This window comes from Mucor velutinosus, assembly GCF_035048745.1.
Source record: "Mucor velutinosus strain NIH1002 chromosome Unknown tig00000041, whole genome shotgun sequence".
NCBI lineage: Eukaryota > Fungi > Mucoromycota > Mucoromycetes > Mucorales > Mucoraceae > Mucor > Mucor velutinosus.
In genome coordinates, this window is record NW_027041905.1 from 153,621 (window position 1) to 175,170 (window position 21,550).

General features: G+C 40.1%; 7 protein-coding genes across 7 annotated transcripts; 2 read left to right on the forward strand and 5 right to left on the reverse strand.

The window, feature by feature from the left end:
- Window positions 1-462: 462 nt before the first annotated feature.
- On the reverse strand, window positions 463-5,295 carry ATC70_000196 (uncharacterized protein; the record flags this gene model as incomplete). The annotated part of the gene is made up of 1 exon (XM_064819615.1): window positions 463-5,295. The coding sequence occupies one exon, from the start codon at window positions 5,293-5,295 to the stop codon at window positions 463-465; it is 4,833 nt and encodes a 1,610-aa protein (XP_064683535.1).
- Window positions 5,296-6,830: 1,535 nt separating this feature from the next.
- On the reverse strand, window positions 6,831-8,665 carry TIF6 (Eukaryotic translation initiation factor 6; the record flags this gene model as incomplete). Its single annotated transcript, XM_064819616.1, has 6 exons — window positions 6,831-6,914; window positions 6,969-7,174; window positions 7,240-7,446; window positions 7,506-7,826; window positions 7,887-8,562; window positions 8,618-8,665. 6 exons carry the CDS (start codon window positions 8,663-8,665, stop codon window positions 6,831-6,833), a joined length of 1,542 nt encoding a protein of 513 aa, XP_064683536.1.
- Window positions 8,666-9,540: 875 nt separating this feature from the next.
- Window positions 9,541-11,484, forward strand: RPL28_1 (60S ribosomal protein L28; the record flags this gene model as incomplete). Its single annotated transcript, XM_064819617.1, has 5 exons — window positions 9,541-9,662; window positions 9,718-9,921; window positions 9,975-10,671; window positions 10,736-11,301; window positions 11,361-11,484. The coding sequence occupies 5 exons, from the start codon at window positions 9,541-9,543 to the stop codon at window positions 11,482-11,484; spliced, it is 1,713 nt and encodes a 570-aa protein (XP_064683537.1).
- Window positions 11,485-11,696: 212 nt separating this feature from the next.
- On the reverse strand, window positions 11,697-12,917 carry RPS16_1 (40S ribosomal protein S16; the record flags this gene model as incomplete). Its single annotated transcript, XM_064819618.1, has 5 exons — window positions 11,697-11,831; window positions 11,890-12,135; window positions 12,186-12,364; window positions 12,418-12,729; window positions 12,788-12,917. The coding sequence occupies 5 exons, from the start codon at window positions 12,915-12,917 to the stop codon at window positions 11,697-11,699; spliced, it is 1,002 nt and encodes a 333-aa protein (XP_064683538.1).
- A 2,044-nt stretch (window positions 12,918-14,961) lies between these two features.
- On the reverse strand, window positions 14,962-15,833 carry ATC70_000200 (1,3-beta-glucan synthase; the record flags this gene model as incomplete). The annotated part of the gene is made up of 3 exons (XM_064819619.1): window positions 14,962-15,592; window positions 15,665-15,761; window positions 15,824-15,833. The coding sequence occupies 3 exons, from the start codon at window positions 15,831-15,833 to the stop codon at window positions 14,962-14,964; spliced, it is 738 nt and encodes a 245-aa protein (XP_064683539.1).
- A 1,761-nt stretch (window positions 15,834-17,594) lies between these two features.
- Window positions 17,595-18,225, reverse strand: ATC70_000201 (uncharacterized protein; the record flags this gene model as incomplete). The annotated part of the gene is made up of 4 exons (XM_064819620.1): window positions 17,595-17,614; window positions 17,678-17,783; window positions 17,847-18,155; window positions 18,223-18,225. 4 exons carry the CDS (start codon window positions 18,223-18,225, stop codon window positions 17,595-17,597), a joined length of 438 nt encoding a protein of 145 aa, XP_064683540.1.
- A 359-nt stretch (window positions 18,226-18,584) lies between these two features.
- On the forward strand, window positions 18,585-19,446 carry ATC70_000202 (uncharacterized protein; the record flags this gene model as incomplete). The annotated part of the gene is made up of 2 exons (XM_064819621.1): window positions 18,585-18,614; window positions 19,054-19,446. The coding sequence occupies 2 exons, from the start codon at window positions 18,585-18,587 to the stop codon at window positions 19,444-19,446; spliced, it is 423 nt and encodes a 140-aa protein (XP_064683541.1).
- Window positions 19,447-21,550: the final 2,104 nt, after the last annotated feature.

Below are 21,550 nucleotides of genomic sequence, written 5' to 3' on the forward strand. Positions count from 1 at the left end.
GGTTTAATAGCTAAACTATAATATTGCAGGCAACAGAGAGACTTTTATTATCTGTAAGATTCATAAAATTACTAAACGTATTATAAATTGCACGAGAAAATGACAATTTAAAATTACCTATTAATTACTTATTAGAGTTAAGAATATATTTCAATAAGATATTCGAGTAGTTTAGTGGGAAGAACGTCAGATCCACAACCGATAGGTTGTGGGTTCGACCCCGATAGGAGCATTCTTTTTTCAAATTTTTGAAAATCGATGTGCTCATATAAGAATATGGATGTGCTCACATGGGAACATTTCGGATGTTCCCATGAGAACATCGGCCGACTTATAATAGATCTTTAGGAACGCCGATGTTCCCATATGAGAGCATTTTTCACCTTTCGGGAACATCGATGTGCTCATTTGAGAACATCAAATAGATTCTCATATGAGCACATCGATGTTCTCATGAGAACATCAGTTGGGCCGTAGTGGTCTTCTCTTCTCAAGCAGCTCATATTCCTTGATCTTTGCCCAGTACTTACGAATGGTTTGAGGGTTGTTGAACGATGCAGCAGTTTCCCAGGAGTTGGCAGCTTCTCCAAATGTCTTCCATTTTACCAAATACTCTCTATTGTGTTCAGGACCACGATGCGCTCTGATCTCGTCAACCTCATATACTTCTTGTTCGATGATAGACTCGTCGATTGCTACCAGCTTCAATTCAGATGGCACATAGTCGCGATGTAGTAGTTCATTCATATCGTCTTTCAACACATATGTAGATCTTTTCTTTTGAACAACTTGATAAGGTCCATCATAAGCGGCCTCAAGTTTGCTTTCTCTATGCGGAAGTCTTACCATAACCCAATCACCAACTTTGAAGTGTGTAATCTTGTGATGCTTATTGAATCGCGTTGCTTGCTCTTCAATAATGCGTTGTGTTCTTTGGTTAATAGCTGGAAAGACAACCTGGTTCATAATCTCTGCCTTCTTGCGTAGCTCACCGAGAGTCATTGGCTTCTTTGGTAAGTTGTCCTTGATCTTAGGATCATCGTAGTCTACGAATCTATTCAATGGTCTAGCAAACATCAATTGAAAAGGTGCACTCTCAGTGCGATACCTAATTTTTGTGTTTATAGCCAGTTGAGTTCCAGGTAGAACCGAGTCCCAGTCATAGATGTGTTCACTGACCATCTTACGAAGTGCATTAAGAATATTTTTAACACCTGATTCGGATGCACCATTGCCCCTAGCGTGGAAAGCCGTAGAGTATCTTTGATTGATGCCAAGTGCTTTACCGATCTCGCTCATCAAAGCACTCTTGAATTCACGTCCATTATCAGATTGTAGTATTTGTACTACGCCAAAGTCTCCAAAGATGGTAGTCAGAGCTCTAGCGACAGTATCGGTTTGTTTGTTGGGCAATGCACGAGTTATAATAAATCTGGTGCAAATGTCGTATACAACTAATATATATATATTGCCATTGTTGGTTGGAGTTAACGGACCAAGAAAGTCAATGCCTATGTGATCAAATGGACCATACGCTACAACGTTTCTCAGTTCATGGTAACCCTTTTGAACTACATTATGCCTTGCACATTCCATACATGATTGACAAATTGCCTTTGCATCATCATATAGACCTGTCCAATGAATACCTTCTTCATGTAGTTTCTTGACAATACTAGTGGCACCAAAGTGTCCAAATTCATGAGTTTCACGAAGCAGTTGGTCTCTCTCATTGTCAGGTGGTGCAATGTAAGCAACGCTTTCATAATTGCCCTCCTTGATCTTCATAGCAAGTACATTCAAGTGCTTGTCTTTATTATAGACTACGTTGTTCTTGGTTAGATAATGCTTTGTTTGCTTATTGTTGCCAATGAATCGTTTCTTGGAGCCTTTGCTTCTCATGATATTCTTTTGTAATTTAGCAATTTTCTTATCACTGTCTCCCGCCAGCTCTGTATGATCTTCTAAAGGTTCATACAAGCGACTAAGTTTGTCAGGTAAGATGTTGTCTAAGCCCTTGATATGAGTGAATTGCAGTTGGGGATACTCGTTTAAAATCTCCATGTAATTTTGAATGACTCTAGTAGGACATTTACATGTGTAGATATAAATCAGAGCTCGATGATCTGTCATAACCTCAATCTCAGGATGCCCGTACAATAAGGGTCGCAAACGAACTAAACCGAATAACACGGCATACAGTTCTCGTCTCAGGACAGGCCAGTTCTGTTGGGATTTGGTCAGAGATTTGCTCAACATCGCCACATAGACTGTGCGTCCTTGATCGTCGCGCTGCGTCAAAATGACTGCAACTGCATATAAGCTAGCATCACATTCAAGATAAAATTTCTTATTCATGTCTGGTGCAGTCAGTAAAGCTTCAGATAACAAGACCTTCTTGATAATCTCAAGTCGTTTGGTGTGCTCCTCAGTCCATTTGCTACCAGCATCTGGATCATTTCGTAGAGCATCAATAGGCGCCATCAGTTTTGACAGATTTGGGATGTGTGGTCTCAAATATGAAATAACACCAGCTAGTTGTTTAACCTGTTTGGCAGATTTGCATGGACCCCAATGATCAATGTCAGAGAGACGTCGCATGTCAACCTTGGAAACATGAGGACCAACTACAAAGCCTAGCAAGTAGATGCTAGATCGAAACCAGGAGCACTTTTCAACACCAATCTTTAAGTTGGCATGTGTCAAGCGTCTCAGCACCTCCTTAATCAATTCGCAATGACTGGATAAGGATGAAGATACGAGGCATAGGTCGTCCACATAGACCTCCACGTTGGGCATATCAGAAAACAAAATGTTCATGACAGAGCTAAAGACAGATGTGATTGGGCGCAACCCGAAACAGCAGCCTAACCATCTATACGATTTTCCTCTAAAATTGAACAAAAGCACATTTCTTGATATGTCAGAAATTCTAAATGAAAAATATGCGTTTTTCAGATCGATTTTCGAAAATATTGTCCCCTTCTGCTTGATCCGGGTGAAGATATCCTGTATATTTGGTATCTCAAATTGGTTTGTATTGTTGGGCATATGCTGGTTGATCCTCCGCACATCCATACAAACTCGAGTTTTGGTGGGTTTGCCATCATTGTCCTTCTTTGATACTGCAATGAGAGGGCTGTTGAATAAGCCGTTAGGTCTACACTGTTCTACAATTCCTGCATCCAGCCATTCATTCAATTGCTTTTCGATTTCGGGCATTGCATGATGTGCGATCGGATATTGCTTGACGTAGTAATCAACATTCTCCTTGATTGGTATAGTGATCTCAGATTCAGGCACGTTACAAAACGTTCCAGGCTTGATTCTCTGATTCTCATCAATAGCATCTTGGATGTTGCTCATATACTTATTCTCCTCAGCTTGGGATTCAAAGATTGATGCGGTTTCTGGATCAATAGAATGTTTAGTATCAAAATTGACATTTTCGAAATCGATGCTTTCAAGAAGCTCTGATTTCTCTTCCTCTGTAAGATGTCCAATATCAGCAAACTTGTGAGCAACGCCAGTTAGCCCAATTCTAAGTCGACTCAATGTGTCTACACCCAGTAGCACATCAAAATCGCCTAGGTCCTGAATAAAATTGGATAGCTCAAACGAGTGATCAAATGCAATGTCATTAAGATATCTTATCTTGATAGCTGGTGTTTTACCCAATCTCTTTACTGAATGACTCAGAAAGTTCAAATTGCCTTCAACAGAAATAATATCTTGGGAAGTGAATAGTAATTTATTGTGAAAAATGTTTTTATTTAAGAAGGTGGAATCTGATCCCGTATCTACTTTCGCGATCAAACGGACTGGTTTTCCTTCTTTGCTCTCTAAAATAATAGGAGTCAGTAACTGAAATGGATTGAAACTTTCAGGTACATTTTTCACATTAGACTTACAGTTGAGCGAGGCATCCTCTGCTTCAATCTCGTCCAAGCAAGCATCTATTTCCTCCATGGTGACATCTCCAACAGCATCACCAATGTCAGAATCAGTGCTACTTTCCATGGTAACATCGTTGGTCTCAGAACCAGAACCAGACTTGTTGTCCTTGCGAACAGTGGTTGTTTGTACAGTATGCACACCAATGTTCTTCCTTGATTCTCTCTCCTTCTTCCAGTCGTAGAACTCTTGACAACGATGACCGTAAGCACGGGGCTTACCACAAAAGTTGCAGGTTTTGGGATCAGAGGATGAGGAATTCATAGAATACGGAGCAGCAGTAGTAGCCCGGTTAGGCTTGTTGTCAGAGCCAAAGTGCTTCAATCTTGACTTACAGTCAATGGTGTTGTGGTTGGCATTGCTCCCGCCATGCTTCGCACAGAAATACCCAGTGGCAGATACCCTTGCCATCTTTGTTCTCGAACCAGAACCACCAGAACCACCCTTACACTTACCTCTGATGTCGACCTCAACATCATCATCACCACGATTTTGCTCGTCAACAAGGAACAAAGGCAACACACACTCATAGATCTCGTTGATAGTCCATTTGTGGTTGGAACCATGCTTGACGGACATTTGGTTGACCATCATTTGCTGATTCTTGCGTAACAGCGTGAACTGATAGAACTTGGCTAACATGTTGCTGTTAGGAGGGAAGCCACAATCCTTGACGTACTTCATGAACTTATTCGTATAGTCCTGTAGAGTATCTTTGTTCTTCATGCGCATGCTGAAGAGTTTGGCCATGGATTCCTCAGAGTTGATGGGAGCACCAAAATGTTTGCGGAACAATGCCTTGGCTTGATCCCAATCATTGCATGCCAGAAGATCATTCTTGGTCCATGATTCGAAGTCAAATGGCAGTGAAACAGGCACGTAGCGTTTCCAAACCAAATTTACTTCATTACCGGATGCTCTGATGACGTTCTCAAAAGCACTGAAGAAATGATCGACTGTGGTGAATCTTGGATGGTCAGGCCAATGCTTAGCTTGTCCTACCACCTGGAAACGGGGGATCTCATTGAGATTGACAGGTCTTGCTTTGGAATCAGCCCTCTTAGTAATCGCATTGACTTGCTTGCTGAGCCATTCGATAGACGCAGATGCTTCATCAGCCGCCAAGCGTTCTTCCTCAGTGTAAGTATCACCAGCGTTACGATGGATCTGATCCAAGCGAGCCTGAGCAGTGTCAATCTTCTTGAGAAGATGATCAACTGCAGAAAGTTGAGCGTGCTCATCCACTTGCATAGATGAGTCATAAGGAGAAGAAACACGGATAGAGTCTTGAGCAATATCCTCTTGAGTGTTTTCGGTAGCGTTGTATTGGTTGTGAGACATGATAAAAATAGTTTTTAAAGTAGAATAATAAAATGTAGAGTATAAGATAAAGTGTAAAAGTGATAACCTTTGAGTTGAAAAAAATGTGGAATTTGAGGCTTTACAGACTAAAATTCACGGAAAAAAAAGAATAAAAAAACAGTAATGTCAACTTGATAAAGGTATATTTTATTATCAAACTGACAGGTGTAAAGTAAACTGAAGTCTCTCTACTGGCCAGGTAGATGATCCTTCTTATATACTATAACAATGGATAAAAGTTCTATTAATTAGATTGACAAATAAGTCAACTCAGATCAACTAATGTCTAATCATGCTAAAAGACAACTCCAGCAAGCTAATCATGATTTAGCTCTGTCTGGATGAATAATTAGACTCTCATCCGAAGTACCCTGATCTATCCTTTCCATAAGGATAATTAATATCGATCTAGTAGCATGTATCCGATAGGTACAGTCTTCTTAGTCTATATTAATAGTACATATCTGAGTGTATATCGCTAAGCATACATCTTTAGCATGTATCTGGATATATGGCATGTCTATAGCATATCGTATGCATGTCTATAGCATGTCTCATATATAGTACAAGTCTGTAGTACATAAAGTATCTGTAGCTAGTATCACGGATATAAGCATGTGTCTTATAGCGTGGATCATGAAGTGCACATCTGAAGCAACAAGCTCATATTGCATTAATCTTGGTGCCTATCCAGATATGGTAAACATCCGTAGTTAATGTCGGAATACAAGTATAAGTCTATAGTGCCATCCATGTCCGTGGTGCCATCTATAGCCTATATCTTATATAGTATGAATCTTATAGTACTAGCGTATCTGAAGTCCATATCTTCTCATGATCATAGTATAAATCGATATCGTACATCTAATCCAGTGTACATACAGTTTATATCTAAATCTGGTAACTGGATGAACTGTCGGAATGCAGATCATAGTGGATGTATTCCACACCTGTAATAAAGAAGCTTTTTGCTTTCGTTTTAGATACAGTTGACAACTGATTGTTATCATCGACTTATTATTACGAATTCATCAAATTCATCAAATAGCACTCATTCAAATTCATGCTATTTGGATCTTTTAATAAAAGCGCTCAAATGTACATCAACAACCATTTAAACATACTAAAGTAAAGATACACGCTTATATCGCACATCGTGTGAGTGAATCACTCCTGATCACAGTGAGATACTTCAGTTTACTTTACACCTGTCAGTTTGATAATAAAACATACCGTTATCAAGTTGACTTTACTGTTTTTTTACTCTTTTTTTTTCCGTGAATTTTAGTCTATCAAGCCTCAAATTCCACACCTACCATGGGATCTATCTATCAAGACGACATTATTTCAGTTTTTAAAATAATATATAGCTAGTAATAGCTTTGACTGCCAGAAATCACGTGACCAGCGTTACCATTTACTTTTGGTTGTCATGCATGTTGATGCGACTGCAGCCTTTTTTCCAGCAAACGCAAGGTATTAATCATGTAACGTGTGGCAAAGAAAGAGCTTTATTATGCATTAAAATTACAGACAACGGCATACGTCTGATCATCAATGACGGCTTCAACCCGGAGTTCGACTTCACCAAAGTACATCTAGTCAAATACTGTCAGTATTCAAACCTTCTAATACACAAAATAGAGTCTTACCTTAATTGTCAAAGGTACAGGATCACCATGTTTGACGTTTGGCAGAACAGGCATTGGGATTTCAAAGTCAAACACTTTTCGTACACTAGTTGTTGGTGTGGAGATGGTATATCTTGGCTCCGTATCGCTATCTGAGGCGAAGAAAGTACAGGCTGTATGGCTAGGGTAATAGGTGGTATAATTACGAGAAACACAGCTATCAATGTCTATAGCATCATACAGTCAGTAATGATATCAATCAGAGTCTTAACTACGAAAGAAAAACTCTTACCCAAAGGCTTTCCGCGTTCTACATAAGTGGAGAATCTATTATCGCAGCGTACACTGCGATCTGGTCTCACAACCTTGTACTCAATAGGATCGATTTCTGGATCAAAGATGTTGGTGATTTCAATGCCATACCAGAATCTGGGTATACGAGTGGCAATTTTGGAGGGATGCATACCAAAGATGACAGCACCTCGAGCCACAGCCATTTCTAACCACATCTGTCAGTATGCCATGTAATAGAGAAGAGTACAGGTGTTGTTGACTTACCAGGACGATCTGGTTGCACAATTCTGATATTCTCGGGCAAAAATTCCTTTTCCATCTGACTGTAAAGATAGGCAGAAGAACCAAAGCCTCCAACCATGAATATTGCTTTGAGATTGGTTGTGTCCTTTTGTAAATCACGACAGAGCTGTACGACTTCAGAGATGACAGGATCGAATACGTGCTTTTTCAGTTCTTCTTTCGTAAATGTCATGTTGCCTTCATCTAGTCCGATGGAAGGCTCAGTTTTTGTAACCAAATCAAAGCCCATGGAAATGTCAGAGTATAGATCGTCAGTGCCGTCGAATAAAGGCTTCAAATTGTCTAGATGCAAGAAATCAACAACACGCATTCATACACTATCCGCAACGGAGAGACACTTACCAACAAAAATGTCCATCATATGGTCCAGTGGAGCATCTGGAATCTCGATAGCACCATTAGGAGATCGTCGAATTACCTTTTTCAGCTTTTTTCTGAGGTGCTTTCTGAAATTTCTATCAATAAAGGTGGAGCCACAAGATTTACCCAAGCCCTTTGTACTCTCTCTGAACTTTCGGTTTCCAGCTGCATCCATTTCAACCCTAAACACAATCAAATCCACTGTTCCGCCACCAGCATCGCAAATCATAAACTCGTCTCCATGTTGCATATTGAACTTGTCGCAGGTTCTTTCACAGTAAAGGGCAGCGGCCTCAGGCTCAGAGATGAGCATCAATCGATCACGATGATCCGAGGCATTGATGATACCAGACTGAATCGCAGCATCTCTCATGATTTGCTTGGACTTGTCAGACCACATGGCAGGCACCGTCAAACAAAAACGAGCTTGCTTTTCAAAGTTCTGATGGAATCCCTTTTTGGTCATGTCTACTTTGACGTAGGCAAAGAACTTTTCCAAGTAGTCAGCGATGATATCTGTGGCTGTGAGGTCCAGTGGCAATTGTCTGACCACACCCTCTAAGTTGTCATCAAGGTAGAGCTTGAATTGTTGCAGAATCGTGATGTTTGGATATTTTGACTTGCCAGCCTTTGCAGATCTGCCCCATTGAATCAGTTTCTAGACAGGAGGATTGAGATTATACCATGGTGTATTGCGTATAGCTACTACTCACGTTATCATCCCTATTGTAAAGCTGTAGCAATGTAAAGAATGAGAGCATGCTTTTGGTACAGGAGCTTATATATATATATATATATATACTTACGCAAATAGTAGGGCACTGGATGCCAAAACAAGAGACGAAACATTTTGTTAATACGTTGATATCCATTTATGTCATTTTATAGGGGAGGGGGGGGGGAGGGAGGGAGATACCTTTGGATAACTGTAATCTGGTTGACCAGGCCTACACTACTGTTTAATAGACGCAGCAATTACATCTTGACCAGTCTACTTGCCATTTACTAATATCGGTGATTTCATTATCGTTCATGAAAGCATACGAAGCCCCTGAAAAAGTTGTACCTGAATAAGGTGCAGCAGCAATCAAAAGTCAGCGCGTTGTGGTTTGGATCCTGCGCACTGCTGGCTTACCGAAATCGATACCAATGACAATAGGAAAGTCTTTATCTGGAAAAGGGGCAACCATGAAACTGTAGAGAAAAAGATATGAAAGGAGAGAAAGAAATAGAAAATACAATGGACAACCTGTTGGCTTATATCACATACATATGCAAGGTATTACAAGAAAGCACTTAGCCACGCTGTTTCGTGTAACTGGATCCCGAATGAAACTGTGGGCGTTGTTAAGAAAGCATGTATCTATGTTTGCCTACTTGAAAAACAATATCTAGATGTGTTGCAATCCAAAGCGTTTCTCGCATTCTATCGACTACGGGTGTGATGATGTGGTACTTTTCTGATCTTCTCAATGATGACCCTATTATTGAGTAACATCATGCGGCGATTCAAGTAAAAGCAGTAGACGACCAAGGACCAAATGATATAAAAAGAACAAGTCTCTTTTCATTTAATTGTTCCTTTCTTCATTACACAGCAACACAGCGAGAGAAAGAGAAAGAGAGAAAGAGAGAGATGATAGGCACCAAGGACAACTACAAGGTGGTGATTTCCTACGATTTTGGAACCACGTTTTCAGGCGCATCCTACGCCTTTACTCATAATACCACACCTGAAGTATTTGATGTACAAAAATGGTAACATGGCACACAATGTATTTATTTTTCTATTATACTCAATTGACGATTGCAGGCCTCACAAAGGTGGCAGCTTCTACCCAAAGACACCCTCTATATCAGCATACAAACGCTCAGATCCTTCCACTATGACCGAATGGGGCCATGGTGCCAAGAAGTTAATGCTTAAACCACAAGCTGCCAAGGAAAACATAATTTTGTCAAACTTCAAACTCAATCTCGATGAGTCTCTGCATAGAGGTATCGCTGAAAACCGCAGGTACATTATGCCACTTACTATAATGATCTCTCGTTTGCTCATGCAACATCTAGATCCCCAGTCAGCAACATTGCGGATTACCTGAAAGCACTACACAAACATGTCTTGGAAGATGTGACCAAGGGTTTCGCCAAGAATTACGATCCTGATACCTTTCGCTATTGCTTGACCGTACCAGCCATGTGGTCTGATCTCGCAAAGCATTCAATGAGGAAAGCAGCTGTGATGGCAGGATTGATCAAGCAAAACGACCCGCAGGACAGACTGATACTGATATCTGAGCCGGAAGCTGCTGCACTTTACTGCGAACGCATGTGCGAGCAAGTCAATCTGAAGAAGGGGGATCGCATGTTGATTTGTGATGCGGGTGGCGGAACAGTTGACCTGATTGTGTTTGAAGTGATGGATGACAGAATACAAAGCAACAACCGACTCAAGGAGGTAACAAAAGGCATTGGCGAGAGCTGTGGCAGCGTGTTTTTGGATGAAAAGTTCAAGGTGTTGATGCAAGAGAAATTGGGCGATCAAGCCAAGACCTTACCTGCTGCGGCCATGAACAATTTGATGGATCAGTTTGTGGATAACATCAAGCCGGAATTCGACGGTCTAGATGACCAGTACATCAGTTTGCCGGTATCCATCAGCTTGGACGACCTGAATACAGAAGATGAATGCTTGGACGAGGGCACCATGGCATTGCGAGCCGATGAATTGAAGGAGAAAGTGTTTGAACCGGTAGTGGAGCGTGTGGTAGGTGATTGTGTATATGATGGATATGTGAGGGAGATGGTTAATCATGCTCTCTGTTGGATAGATTGCACTATTGGAAAAACAATACAGCGCTGTACCTGACAAGCGAGTGTCATGCATATTTTTGGTGGGTGGATTTGGCTCTTCAAATTATCTATTTCAACGCGTACAAGAAGTGTTTGAATCCAGGGTGGATCAAGTGTTGTGTCCTCCACGAGCTGCCATGGCAGTGGTGCGTGGTGCTGTCTATTTTGGATTAAATCCACGGGTCATTACATCCAGAGTGTCTCGCCGCACATATGGTATCAATGCAGGTTTGCCCTTTGATGACAACCTGGATCCCATTTCCTCTCGCGTAGTTCGACCAGATGGTAGTATTCGCTGTACATCACGATTTCTGGTGTTTGTCAAGAAAGGCGATGAGCTGCCAGTAGATCATTGCATTCGTGAAAGAATGTTTGTATATTACGGTACCATGAAGGCGACGGATATCATGCTGTATGCCACTGATGAGGACAAAGAGCCCCGGTATTTTGATGAGCCCAATGTTAAACAAGTAGCCGCCATCTCTGTGCCTATACCACAACTACCTGATGTTGTTCATGGGGAGCGTATTGCGTATACTGTCAGGTGAGTCAGACTTAAGCTTTGTACTTGGACTTTCTTGCTAATGCATTGTAATTGTGTAGAATGTATTTTGGCCTGACTGAAATTCGTATGGAAGCTGATTTTGGCACGGGCATTATTCACAAGGTGCAATGCAATTTTGATGCTTTTGACAAGTACGATATTGAGGAAAACACGTCGTCTTGATTTAAGTTTGCGTTCCTCAAATGATACCATAACCCACCCTCTTTCTGCCGACAAAATAAAGATAATATCCACCTTTTTACATCCAAAACGTATACAGCGATTGCATTTTATTTCTACATTTCAAGCAAGATCCACTGTATTTGATCAAGGCGGCTTTTATCGCCATGCGTAATGCTAGTGTCTACCCGTGATGCGTCTTATGTACATTGCCATTACTGTGCACTCTGCTGCTGTTGATGTTGCTGTTGGTGCTGTATCGCTAAAACACGGTCTCTTTCAGCCTGTCTCATCTTCATCAAAGTAATCGACTCGTAATCATCATCAGACATCTTGGACGACATGGAGCCCTACCAACTATGCCTCAGTACACGGGCACTCTTTACATGAAACACACTCCTGCCTTACCTTCAAGTTGGAGGGTATATGAAAGGTTTTGAAAAACGAAGACTGTGATCCCGTGGTGAATAAAGGTGTTCCTGTTGCCGCAGTCGACCTATTGTTTGTGCTAAACAGTGCAGCACGGGCCTCCTTTTTCATTTCCTCTGCTCGAGTCATCTTTTCAACAATCGAAGGCGGTTTACCAGTCAACCAAGTAATGCTCTCAAACTGTGATAGTGAGGGATGTGTCTCTTTTTTCGTCATGACATTGTACTAGAACCACACATTAGCAATCAGACTGAATCGCGGATGGCTATACTTACAGCATCCACCACAGACTTGAATAGCACGGAAGCGCTCCCCTTCTTTTTCGACGATAATGCAAGCGAATCCACCTCTGCAATTGGGTTCAATATGTCCAACAAATCCTGCTCTAAGAAATTGTACTTTTTGTACTTCCATTTGATCTTGAGAGCGCCTAGTTCTGTTTCTGCATGAGGCACTACGCAACAGATGAGTCCAACGTTCATTGTACATGCTTTTACTGAATGTTACCTGGCTCTTGCGTTGTTGACCCTTCAGTAGCAGGAGAAGCCCAATCCTCTTGTCGCCTCTTTGCACCTTCCTCACGCAGTTTTGCAAGTTGAGCTTCGTATTCTGCTTTTGCTTGATTTTGATCTGTTTTTGCTCGTTTCGCCTCTTGCTCCCTTCTCTCCAATTCATCTTGTGCGTGTCTTCGCTTTGAGTCCATCTCTTGCTTCTTCTTTTGTCTTTCTTGACGGGTTCTGTGTTTTTGGTCATATTCGCTTCTCTTTTTCGGATCCAACAGCAAATCTTGTGCTTGTGTCAAGGCATGAAAGAGCACGGCTATAGCAAGAGGGGTCAGTCGAACAGTATACTGTGTTGAATGCTGCATTGAATGTACCTGCATCTGGACTGGGATTCTTATCTGGATGTACCTTGAGCGCCTTTCTGCGGTAAGCATTCTTGATTTCCTTTGTTGTGGCAGTGACTTCAAGGCCTAAAAGCTCGTAGAAATCTACTTCTGCGTCCATATTCTAAATGTTAACACAAGAAAGAAGCATCTGGGTTTGTAAACAGCATCAATCTAATATGCTGACGGCTTTCTCGTCTTCTGTCTCAGGGACTGTCTAAAGTCAAGAGCTCGAAAATTTTTTCATGGAAATTATAAAAGGGCAGCCCACATGATTTCCTTTTCATTTCTTTTTTTTTTTTTTTTTTTTCTCTATCAATTCATTATACAAAAAGGTTAGTATTCAAAGTAGCAACATTGACCGTGTCGAGAAGTATGATCTGGTGGCGCAAAAGATGTTTTAAGTCAAACAAACTAGAGTTTCTGATCATTGATGTGAATCTTTTATGCCTGATGCTACATCTTATCATACTTTTTTTTAAGACGCAATGCTTGTATCTGTCAAAATACCATTTACTAATATCCATCTTTTTCTCGTGCAGATGTCTGTCTTGTTTGTCTGATGTGTTTGCTTTTAATGTAAATGAAAAATCTCGCTGTGCATAGCTTGGGTGGCTTTTATGGTAAGCATCATATCCATTGTATATGAGATGTTGGAGTAAAAAAAAAAGCAAAAGATTCAAATGATGATCGAACTTTTTATAAAGTTGGAATTACCGTCTGAACTACATGTAGATACAAATTGGCTGTTTTTCTGATTATCTTTTGCTTTTACTCCTTCATTTTATTTTGATTTGATTCACTTTTACTAACTGTCATTTCTCAGATGTCTCATCGTTCTTGCTGCCTGGGTAATGCGATTGCTTTGCTGCTCTTTTGATGGCTCTTTGGTAAATATCCTATTCTTCTGCCTATTTCTCTTGCGGGATCTTCCAGTCTTTTTCTTCAAAGGTTTAAATGATGAGCCCAATTAGATGACGAGTCTGAAGAGTCGTTCAATGTCGAAAAAACTTTTTTAAATACCATTCATGCCTTTCTGAAACTTGGAGAAAAAGACTGAGATCCTTTTTTTTTTAATTGAATCAATGTCATCGATTCGCATGTTTGTCATCAAGTTCTAACCAACTTGCTTTTTCTTTTTTCCTTAGGCCGCTTGATTGTGTCTGTCATTTTGCTATCAAAGGAGGGGTCTCGCTGTCTTGTATATGGGTAATTATCTCTTCCAATGGAATTGGCTCCGTGATAATGGCTGGCTCAAGGGCAAGAAAAGAATCTCCTAATTGATGAACTTCAAAAAACAAAGACAAGCATATGTCTGATTCTTATGAAGAGTTTTTCCTAGTCTGATATTTTGAACCTTTTCTTACCTTGTACCAATTGTCATTGGGTCGAGATGTTTCGTATATCAAGTTTTTGGTATTAACATGTCATTCTTTTTCAAGGCTGTGCATTACTCTTGTATACAAGAAGTGGAGGCTCTGCTGTGTGGTACTTGCATTCAAAAGGTAATTGTCTCTTTCAGAATCTACCAAATGGTATCAGTATTTAAAAGGATGATAAATATAATCACGACGGTCTTCATAAAAACCTTGATGAAAATGGCTACTAGCTCCTACACTCTGAAAAATACTGATAACATTTGATTGATTGATTCAACATCTGTATCATCATCGTTTACTAACTATAATTGTTATAGGTAATTGTATATATTTATATTCTGTCATTTTGTATAATAAAAATTGTCTTCACACCATATACTTTGCCTTTTTTTTTTTTTTTTTTTTTTTTTTTACTCAACATGTCTGAATTCTTTTTCATTTGACATGTCAAAAGTTTTCACGTAATAATAAGCCACTGCAAGTGTTGTTTACGACGCATTGACACTGGCCGTTTGTCGAATCAAGCATCAAAACCCTCCCATGGATCATGCTATGAGGCAATATTTTTAGGATGCAGATAACAATTTTTAGAAAAGACAAATAGAATGGCTTTTATATATATAATTCTCTAGGAAAAAAGTATATTACAATTTTTATATATAAAAAAAAAATGAGCAGACGAAACGGTTATTAAAAACGAGATTTGTATGTGTTGTTGTTGTAATGTGTGGATGGCTGATTGTGGGGATAAGTGGAAGGAAAAAAGAAATAATATAAACATATGATTTAAGAGTAAGTATCAACCAAGGTATCTCTCAACTCGTTGACAATAGCAGTAGGTTGAGCATCTTGCAACTTGAAGATGCTTTCCATGACACTCAATTCAGTAGAGGTAGTATCCATACCAGCGAATGCACACCAGTCATTGACAACACAACCAGCACCAATAACATCAGAACCACGGTTCACTGTACCAGCGACCAAAGGAATTTGCAAAAGAGAGGATAATTCATCTTGGGTTTGGACAGAGGTACGGGGATGAACGAGGCCACCTTGGTTGCTCAAAGCACAGAAAGATCCAACAAGCACGTTATCAGCAATAGTTTGACGGAAAACTTCGACTTGGAGTGTATCAGCAATAATCTCTTCAGTTTCACGATCGATATCGGGGTGGACTAAAGCAACGTAATCGTTACAGGCAATGACATTACCCAAGGCAGACAAACGCTCTTCGACACGTTGAACAGCAACATTATCAGGGAGCGAGTTGCGCAAATGTTGGAGCTCTTGATCAGTGGTGGTGCTGGGAACGAGCAAACCGTTCTTGTTACCAGCGGTCAAACGACCGATGATACGGGTACCAGCAATGGAAGTATGAACAACAGGGATAACATCACCTAATTCACCTTCAAAAACACTGCAGAGACCTGTCAGTTTCTCTTGCACTTTGACCCAACATCACAATACCAAAAAAAAAGCTTAAATTTACCTGTAGAAATTCTCAGAGCCACCCAAGGCTACCAAACAATAACTGTTGGTTAAACGAGAGAATACACCAATCTCGTTACTATTCTCAAATTGTGCACCTATCAATGACACAGTGCTCAGTGGATGTCCTTAACGATAACGAGGTTGTCTATATACTTACGAACAGCCATTTGAAATTAACTTGTTAGGAAAGAGTAAACAAAAGTTTGTTGAATAAAAATTTTTGACGCTTGGTTCCCGCTTTTATTATGTGGAAGGCGCAGTAGCTTTTACCAATCATCATATCGTATGGTGACTATGTATTCCCCTATGGTCTCCAATTAGTAATGGTTAGTAGCATGCTGCGGTCTACTTCTGTGGATTATTTGAGTGCACAGTTCCTCCTTGCCGCTGTATCTTGCTACGAATGTCAACCGAGTGTGTTGCTTTTATCAAGAATGACGGATCATCTGCACTCCAATGTAATGTGCAATTGAATCATTTGGTTCTACTGTATAGCCAGCATGAAATCAAACCCCAATTGGATCAAAATGAGATGTATATCTCTCCAGATTCGTACTTGTATACGATAATCTCTGCTTATTCTCTGTAGAGTTTTATACACGCACGTCTTGGCGTTTGCCACATCACATTTGGGTGTACGTTTGAGCTAGTGTACTACAAATTCACTTGATCTTATTGTACAACGAGCCTAGACAGATTGGTAGCATGTATAAATGCAAGGTAGGATCAGCATAGTGGCTAATACACAAACAATCCATATCTTCATTGCCAAGAAGCAGCAATGCTTTCATAACAGAAAAAAACAATGTTAGTTTTGCACATTTGAGCCTCATAAACCGGTGATATGCGCCGATCAGTTTTATTCTTTTAGGAACTGTTGAGTAAATGCATGATCACAATGCCGAGAACAGATCAAGAATATGTAGCATCTTTGGAATATTCTGTTTGATTTGCAAGTATGAAGATTACGTTTGAATTCCATTTGGGACCAGATGCTGATATTAATTGGTGTTCATTTGAATATATCTCCATGATTATAAATAGACGAGCATGAGCATTTGAGGGCAAAAGGAACTGTTTACATGATTTGGGAATGCTTGAATTTTGGAGAGCGTTGATCTTTTGGCGCAGTACCCGTGAGGGCCGATCTTCCACGAAAACAAAGTGATTGGACTACGGATCTTGGCCGTTGAACATGCATTGGGTCAAATCTTGTCAAACAGACAAGTTGTCTGTTTTCATCTCTTGGCATGCTTAAACTTTTGATGCTGTTAAATTTAAAATATAAAAGCCATTGGATGATGGATACCATCTCCATGCTGTTTTATTACAGCCTCATCTGCGATTTGGTACTCTCCGTGGCTCTTTTTCATCTTTGGCTGTCAAATGATATAAGCCTGTCAACATTTAATGAAAATCACTGCTCAGCATCTATTTGATTTCAATCAGACACCTGCATGGTTTCAAGTTAAGTATAGCATCAAATTGACATTGATAGCATAGCAATGCCTTTTGCACATGAATAAATATCACATGGATACCATTCGTTTATCTACAGTATGTATATTATCCAGCACTGATCTCGCCAAAGAAAATGCTCAGATGGACATTTGACTATCGCATTAACTTGCTTCCCGTATCCATTGTATTCTATCAGAAAAGATTGCTAATGGAAAAAGAACGCTTGTCACCTTCATGTGCTATAGTACATCTCTAAATGAGAGCAGCTTCTCCTCTTACAATAGCCCTTCTCCCTGATACACTACTGACGACTGACTCGATCTCATCCACAAGTCCACAATTACTTGTTCAACCAATATCTTTATGAGTAAAATGTACAAATTTTCATGAGTATAGCTTTATTGACATGGATCTATTTGAGAACAATTGAAATTGCTTGAATTTTCGAAAGAGATGGCTTGAATAAATTAAGCAATGAGCTCAACGACTATGAAAAAAAAAAAAAAAAGTTAGACACACATACACTTGAATTGAAGATTTAGCTACTTACCACCACCAGCTTCCTTGATCTTCTTCTCGGCGAGACGAGAGACGAAACGAGTACGGACAATAACGGGTTGAGAAATAGTACCCTTGGCCAAGACCTTACCGTAACCCTATTTAGAGAAAATGCATGAATACAGCATGCTCTCTCATCGCTCACTAACTACAATGTATACCTTTTGAAGGGCATCGATAACGGGAACCTTTTCAGTGTTCTTGTATTGCTCACGAACACCTTCACCGGCAAGAGTCCAGATTTGATCAAGGTTGACAACAGGGCGCCAGTTGACATTGTTCTTCAAGTGGAATTGACGCATACCGACCTTACCAAAGTAACCAGGATGGTACTTATCCATGTTGATACGGTGATGGTGTTGACCACCAGCAAGACCACGACCACCAGGATGCTTTCTGTGCTTACCAACACGACCGTGACCAGCTGAGACGTGTCCACGCTTCTTTCTGTTGTGATGTAATCTAGTAGGCTAATGGATTACATGATTAATGTTGAGATTCGATGGATGGATGGATCATTTGATGGGAGGATTTTACCATATTAAAAAGAATACAACAGACCAAGTAAATCTCCAATATGGGTCTGGCGCCCTGGATTACTTTTGTTGTGTGATTCCCAACTAGTGGGCCCACACTTTAGTATGCTTGTGAAGGGATGTGCTAACCCGGCCCGGATAGTGAGAAGCCATAGTAAAGTGAAATGAGCAAGTGAGCAAGTGGCAGAGGCGGGGAGCAACTGGAAGAATGAGGGCCAGAGTGGAGAATTAACTCGCTATGAGCCTGGTGTATACAGTTATTTTCCCTCTCTTAACTTCAAGGTAAAAAATAATAATAATCAAGACCATATCCATCCGTCGTATGAATCCATCCAACTCACCAATCCATCCAAATTCTAGATAATGGAAGCTGTTCAAACTTTCGGTCGCAAGGTTCGTTTGATTGATTCATGGAAATGGGAGGTGTGGATGATGAGGAGACACGAGTCAATGGGAGGCAGATGGACATGAACGATGCTCGCACAACAACAGCATATACACCATCATTAGGTGCTTTCAAACATCAAAACTACATGCCATCATGTTGAAATTTAGCTGCTACAGTACAACATGTTGACTTTTTCATGCATTTGCACAGCAAATCAGTTTCTAAACGTGCTTTGCCTACCATCCACATCAATGAGTTACAGCCAGTCAAAAACACACCATGCTATTACGAATGGTAGACAGTCAACTTGATCTAGGCGCCAACATCAATATATCACTCCATCGACCTTGTCACCCTACATCAAACCACCTCTCTTGATGAAAAAAAAAAAAAAAAAAAAAAAACTATTGAAATGTGATTGATATTAACTCGTTAACTCTACAGAAAACCGCTACTGCTGTCGCCCACTGCAAGCGTGGCCACGGTCTCATCCGTATCAATGGTTCTCCCATTGAGCTCCTCGAACCCGAGATCTTGAAGTTCAAGGTCTACGAAGTTATCCTTCTTTTGGGTGAGGAACGTTTCGCCAACACTGATATCAGAATTCGTGTGAACGGTGGTGGTCACACTTCTCAAGTTTATGCTATCCGTCAAGCTCTTGCCAAGGCCATTGTTGCTTTCTACCAAAAGTTTGTTGATGAGGCTGCCAAGAAGGAGATCAAGGAAATCCTCGTTCAATATGACCGTACTCTCCTCGTTGCTGATCCCCGTCGTTGTGAACCCAAGAAGTTTGGTGGTCCCGGTGCTCGTGCCCGTTTCCAAAAGTCTTACCGTTAAATTGGTTATATTTTCTTGCTGTCTTTGTTGCATACAACAATATATTAATGTACACATTTTAAAATAACAAACATGGTTATGACATTGACAGAGTTTCATTGCATGTGTCTGGATTGTAAGAGTGTCTAAGGTTAGACATGGTGTGCTTCCGAGTTATGTGTATCAATGAATAGGGGAAATTACTTGGCTTGGAGGTTGTTGTATAGAGCCTTTATCTGATCAGAACACATCCCCACAAGCACTAGCAGCATCAAAATTCATTCTCCACTATTGAGTTATTATTCTTCTGGAAACCCGAATCTGGAGACGGCATTTTGCTAAATTTCTCGAGATCGAGTATACAAAGCGTGCGTGTACTGTATGAGATGGACGATAGCAAATTTGAAGGCGAATCGAATGGTGTAAATATCAAAGAATTCTGTCACCAACAATTGGCTGCAAGTTTGTCTTTTAGTAAATCCTGTTTTTTTTCCATCAAAAGTCCAATTTGGCCATAGTAAGCATCCACACAAATCTTTTCAGATGATAGAGCATCGCTCTGCGTCTCTCCTGATATATGCACTTCGTGGTCAAATATCTCATTTTTGGCCTTAAAATTGCGATCGTTTAAGAATGGGTGAAATCCATGAGGTATCCCTCATGAGAAGATTGATGAAAATCGTCGATGCGAAAAAATTGTACAATGATTACAGGATCCATATACTTGTCGAGTACAATTTTTCGAGCGTCAGGCATTGCGTACAAGTAGATCTAGCGCCCCCTCCCCCCTGATGTATTGAAATGTGCCTGATTTCGTTGGACGTTTCCCCTGAATTGGAGTGTTTAGACTCTTTTGGTGATTGAATACATGATGTAGAATATCCTAGATGCTGTAGTGCATTTTGATTTAGGTCAAAAAATGGAGAATTGTGTTTAAAGTTTTGAGTGGGGGTGTCGACTGCAGCGTTGTTACCAGGTATATGCTCTCAATATCTGTCCATGTTAAATCTAATATCTTGATATAGACAATGCATGCCATTGTGCCAGATTATGCGCTTTTACATAAGAAAGAGAGGGATAATTGCTATTAGTTTTAGTAAACCCAATCGCTCAGTTTCCCAGCAATAGCTGGTACATGTTTATTCCGTGGAATTTTCTTTTCCAGAGCTATTTATGTGAACGAAAAGGGGTTTCATATGACAAGAGACTTCTCTACACACTACTTGTGCAATCAAATGCTCCATAAAAACGAGTACATTGGATAGCTGCAACATTTTGTGATCAGATATGTATGTCAGTGACACACAATGTAAGAAACTACATCAAGAGGCGGCATCTGGATATTATGTTGAAACAAAAGATGCAATCAACATGATGGCTACAGGTTGACACCAGCATGGTTCTATGGATTGTAAGAGGATGGCACTGCAACTATAATACCCAACAACACTATGATGTGTGATTGAAGTCTGATTTTTGCACGAAACGGGGTTCATTTCCATATAAAACCTAAAGCTAAAAAAAATGAAATTGCAATTTAAGATTTGGATGATATATTTGAACAGTGGAATTCAACGAATTCTTGTTCTTCACAGCACGTTTCAAATCACCTCATTCAGTACATCAGGTAAACATACACATACACACATATATACAAAAAGAGAACAATCAAATAGTACACTTGCATGTAGGCTATAAGAGCATTTTGCTATCCTCCAGGATAGCATCGTTCAATACGAAAAAAGAAACTTATGAAACATCCTTGTTTATTTGATGTAAATATAGATTGTGTGATACCCAATTCATATAGAAATGGAGACCATTTTCTACTGTAACACGCAATATTAAGTGTAACAAAGAACCCATCACCCACATCTATCCAGTATACCCCTACCCAAGCGAAAAACTCCTCCTTTCCCGAGAAATGTTGAATATCAAGCTCCCTAAGATCAGACAGTTTCTGAAAAGCTAAACTCACATGAATATGGTGTAAACTGTATTATTAAAAGGATTAGAATAAAATGATTTCTAGTGTATATATATATATATGAGTGTGTGTATAGATCGACTTTTACAATTGAATTATATTATTATAGATAACGGCAAGAAAGATGAGTTGTGTGAA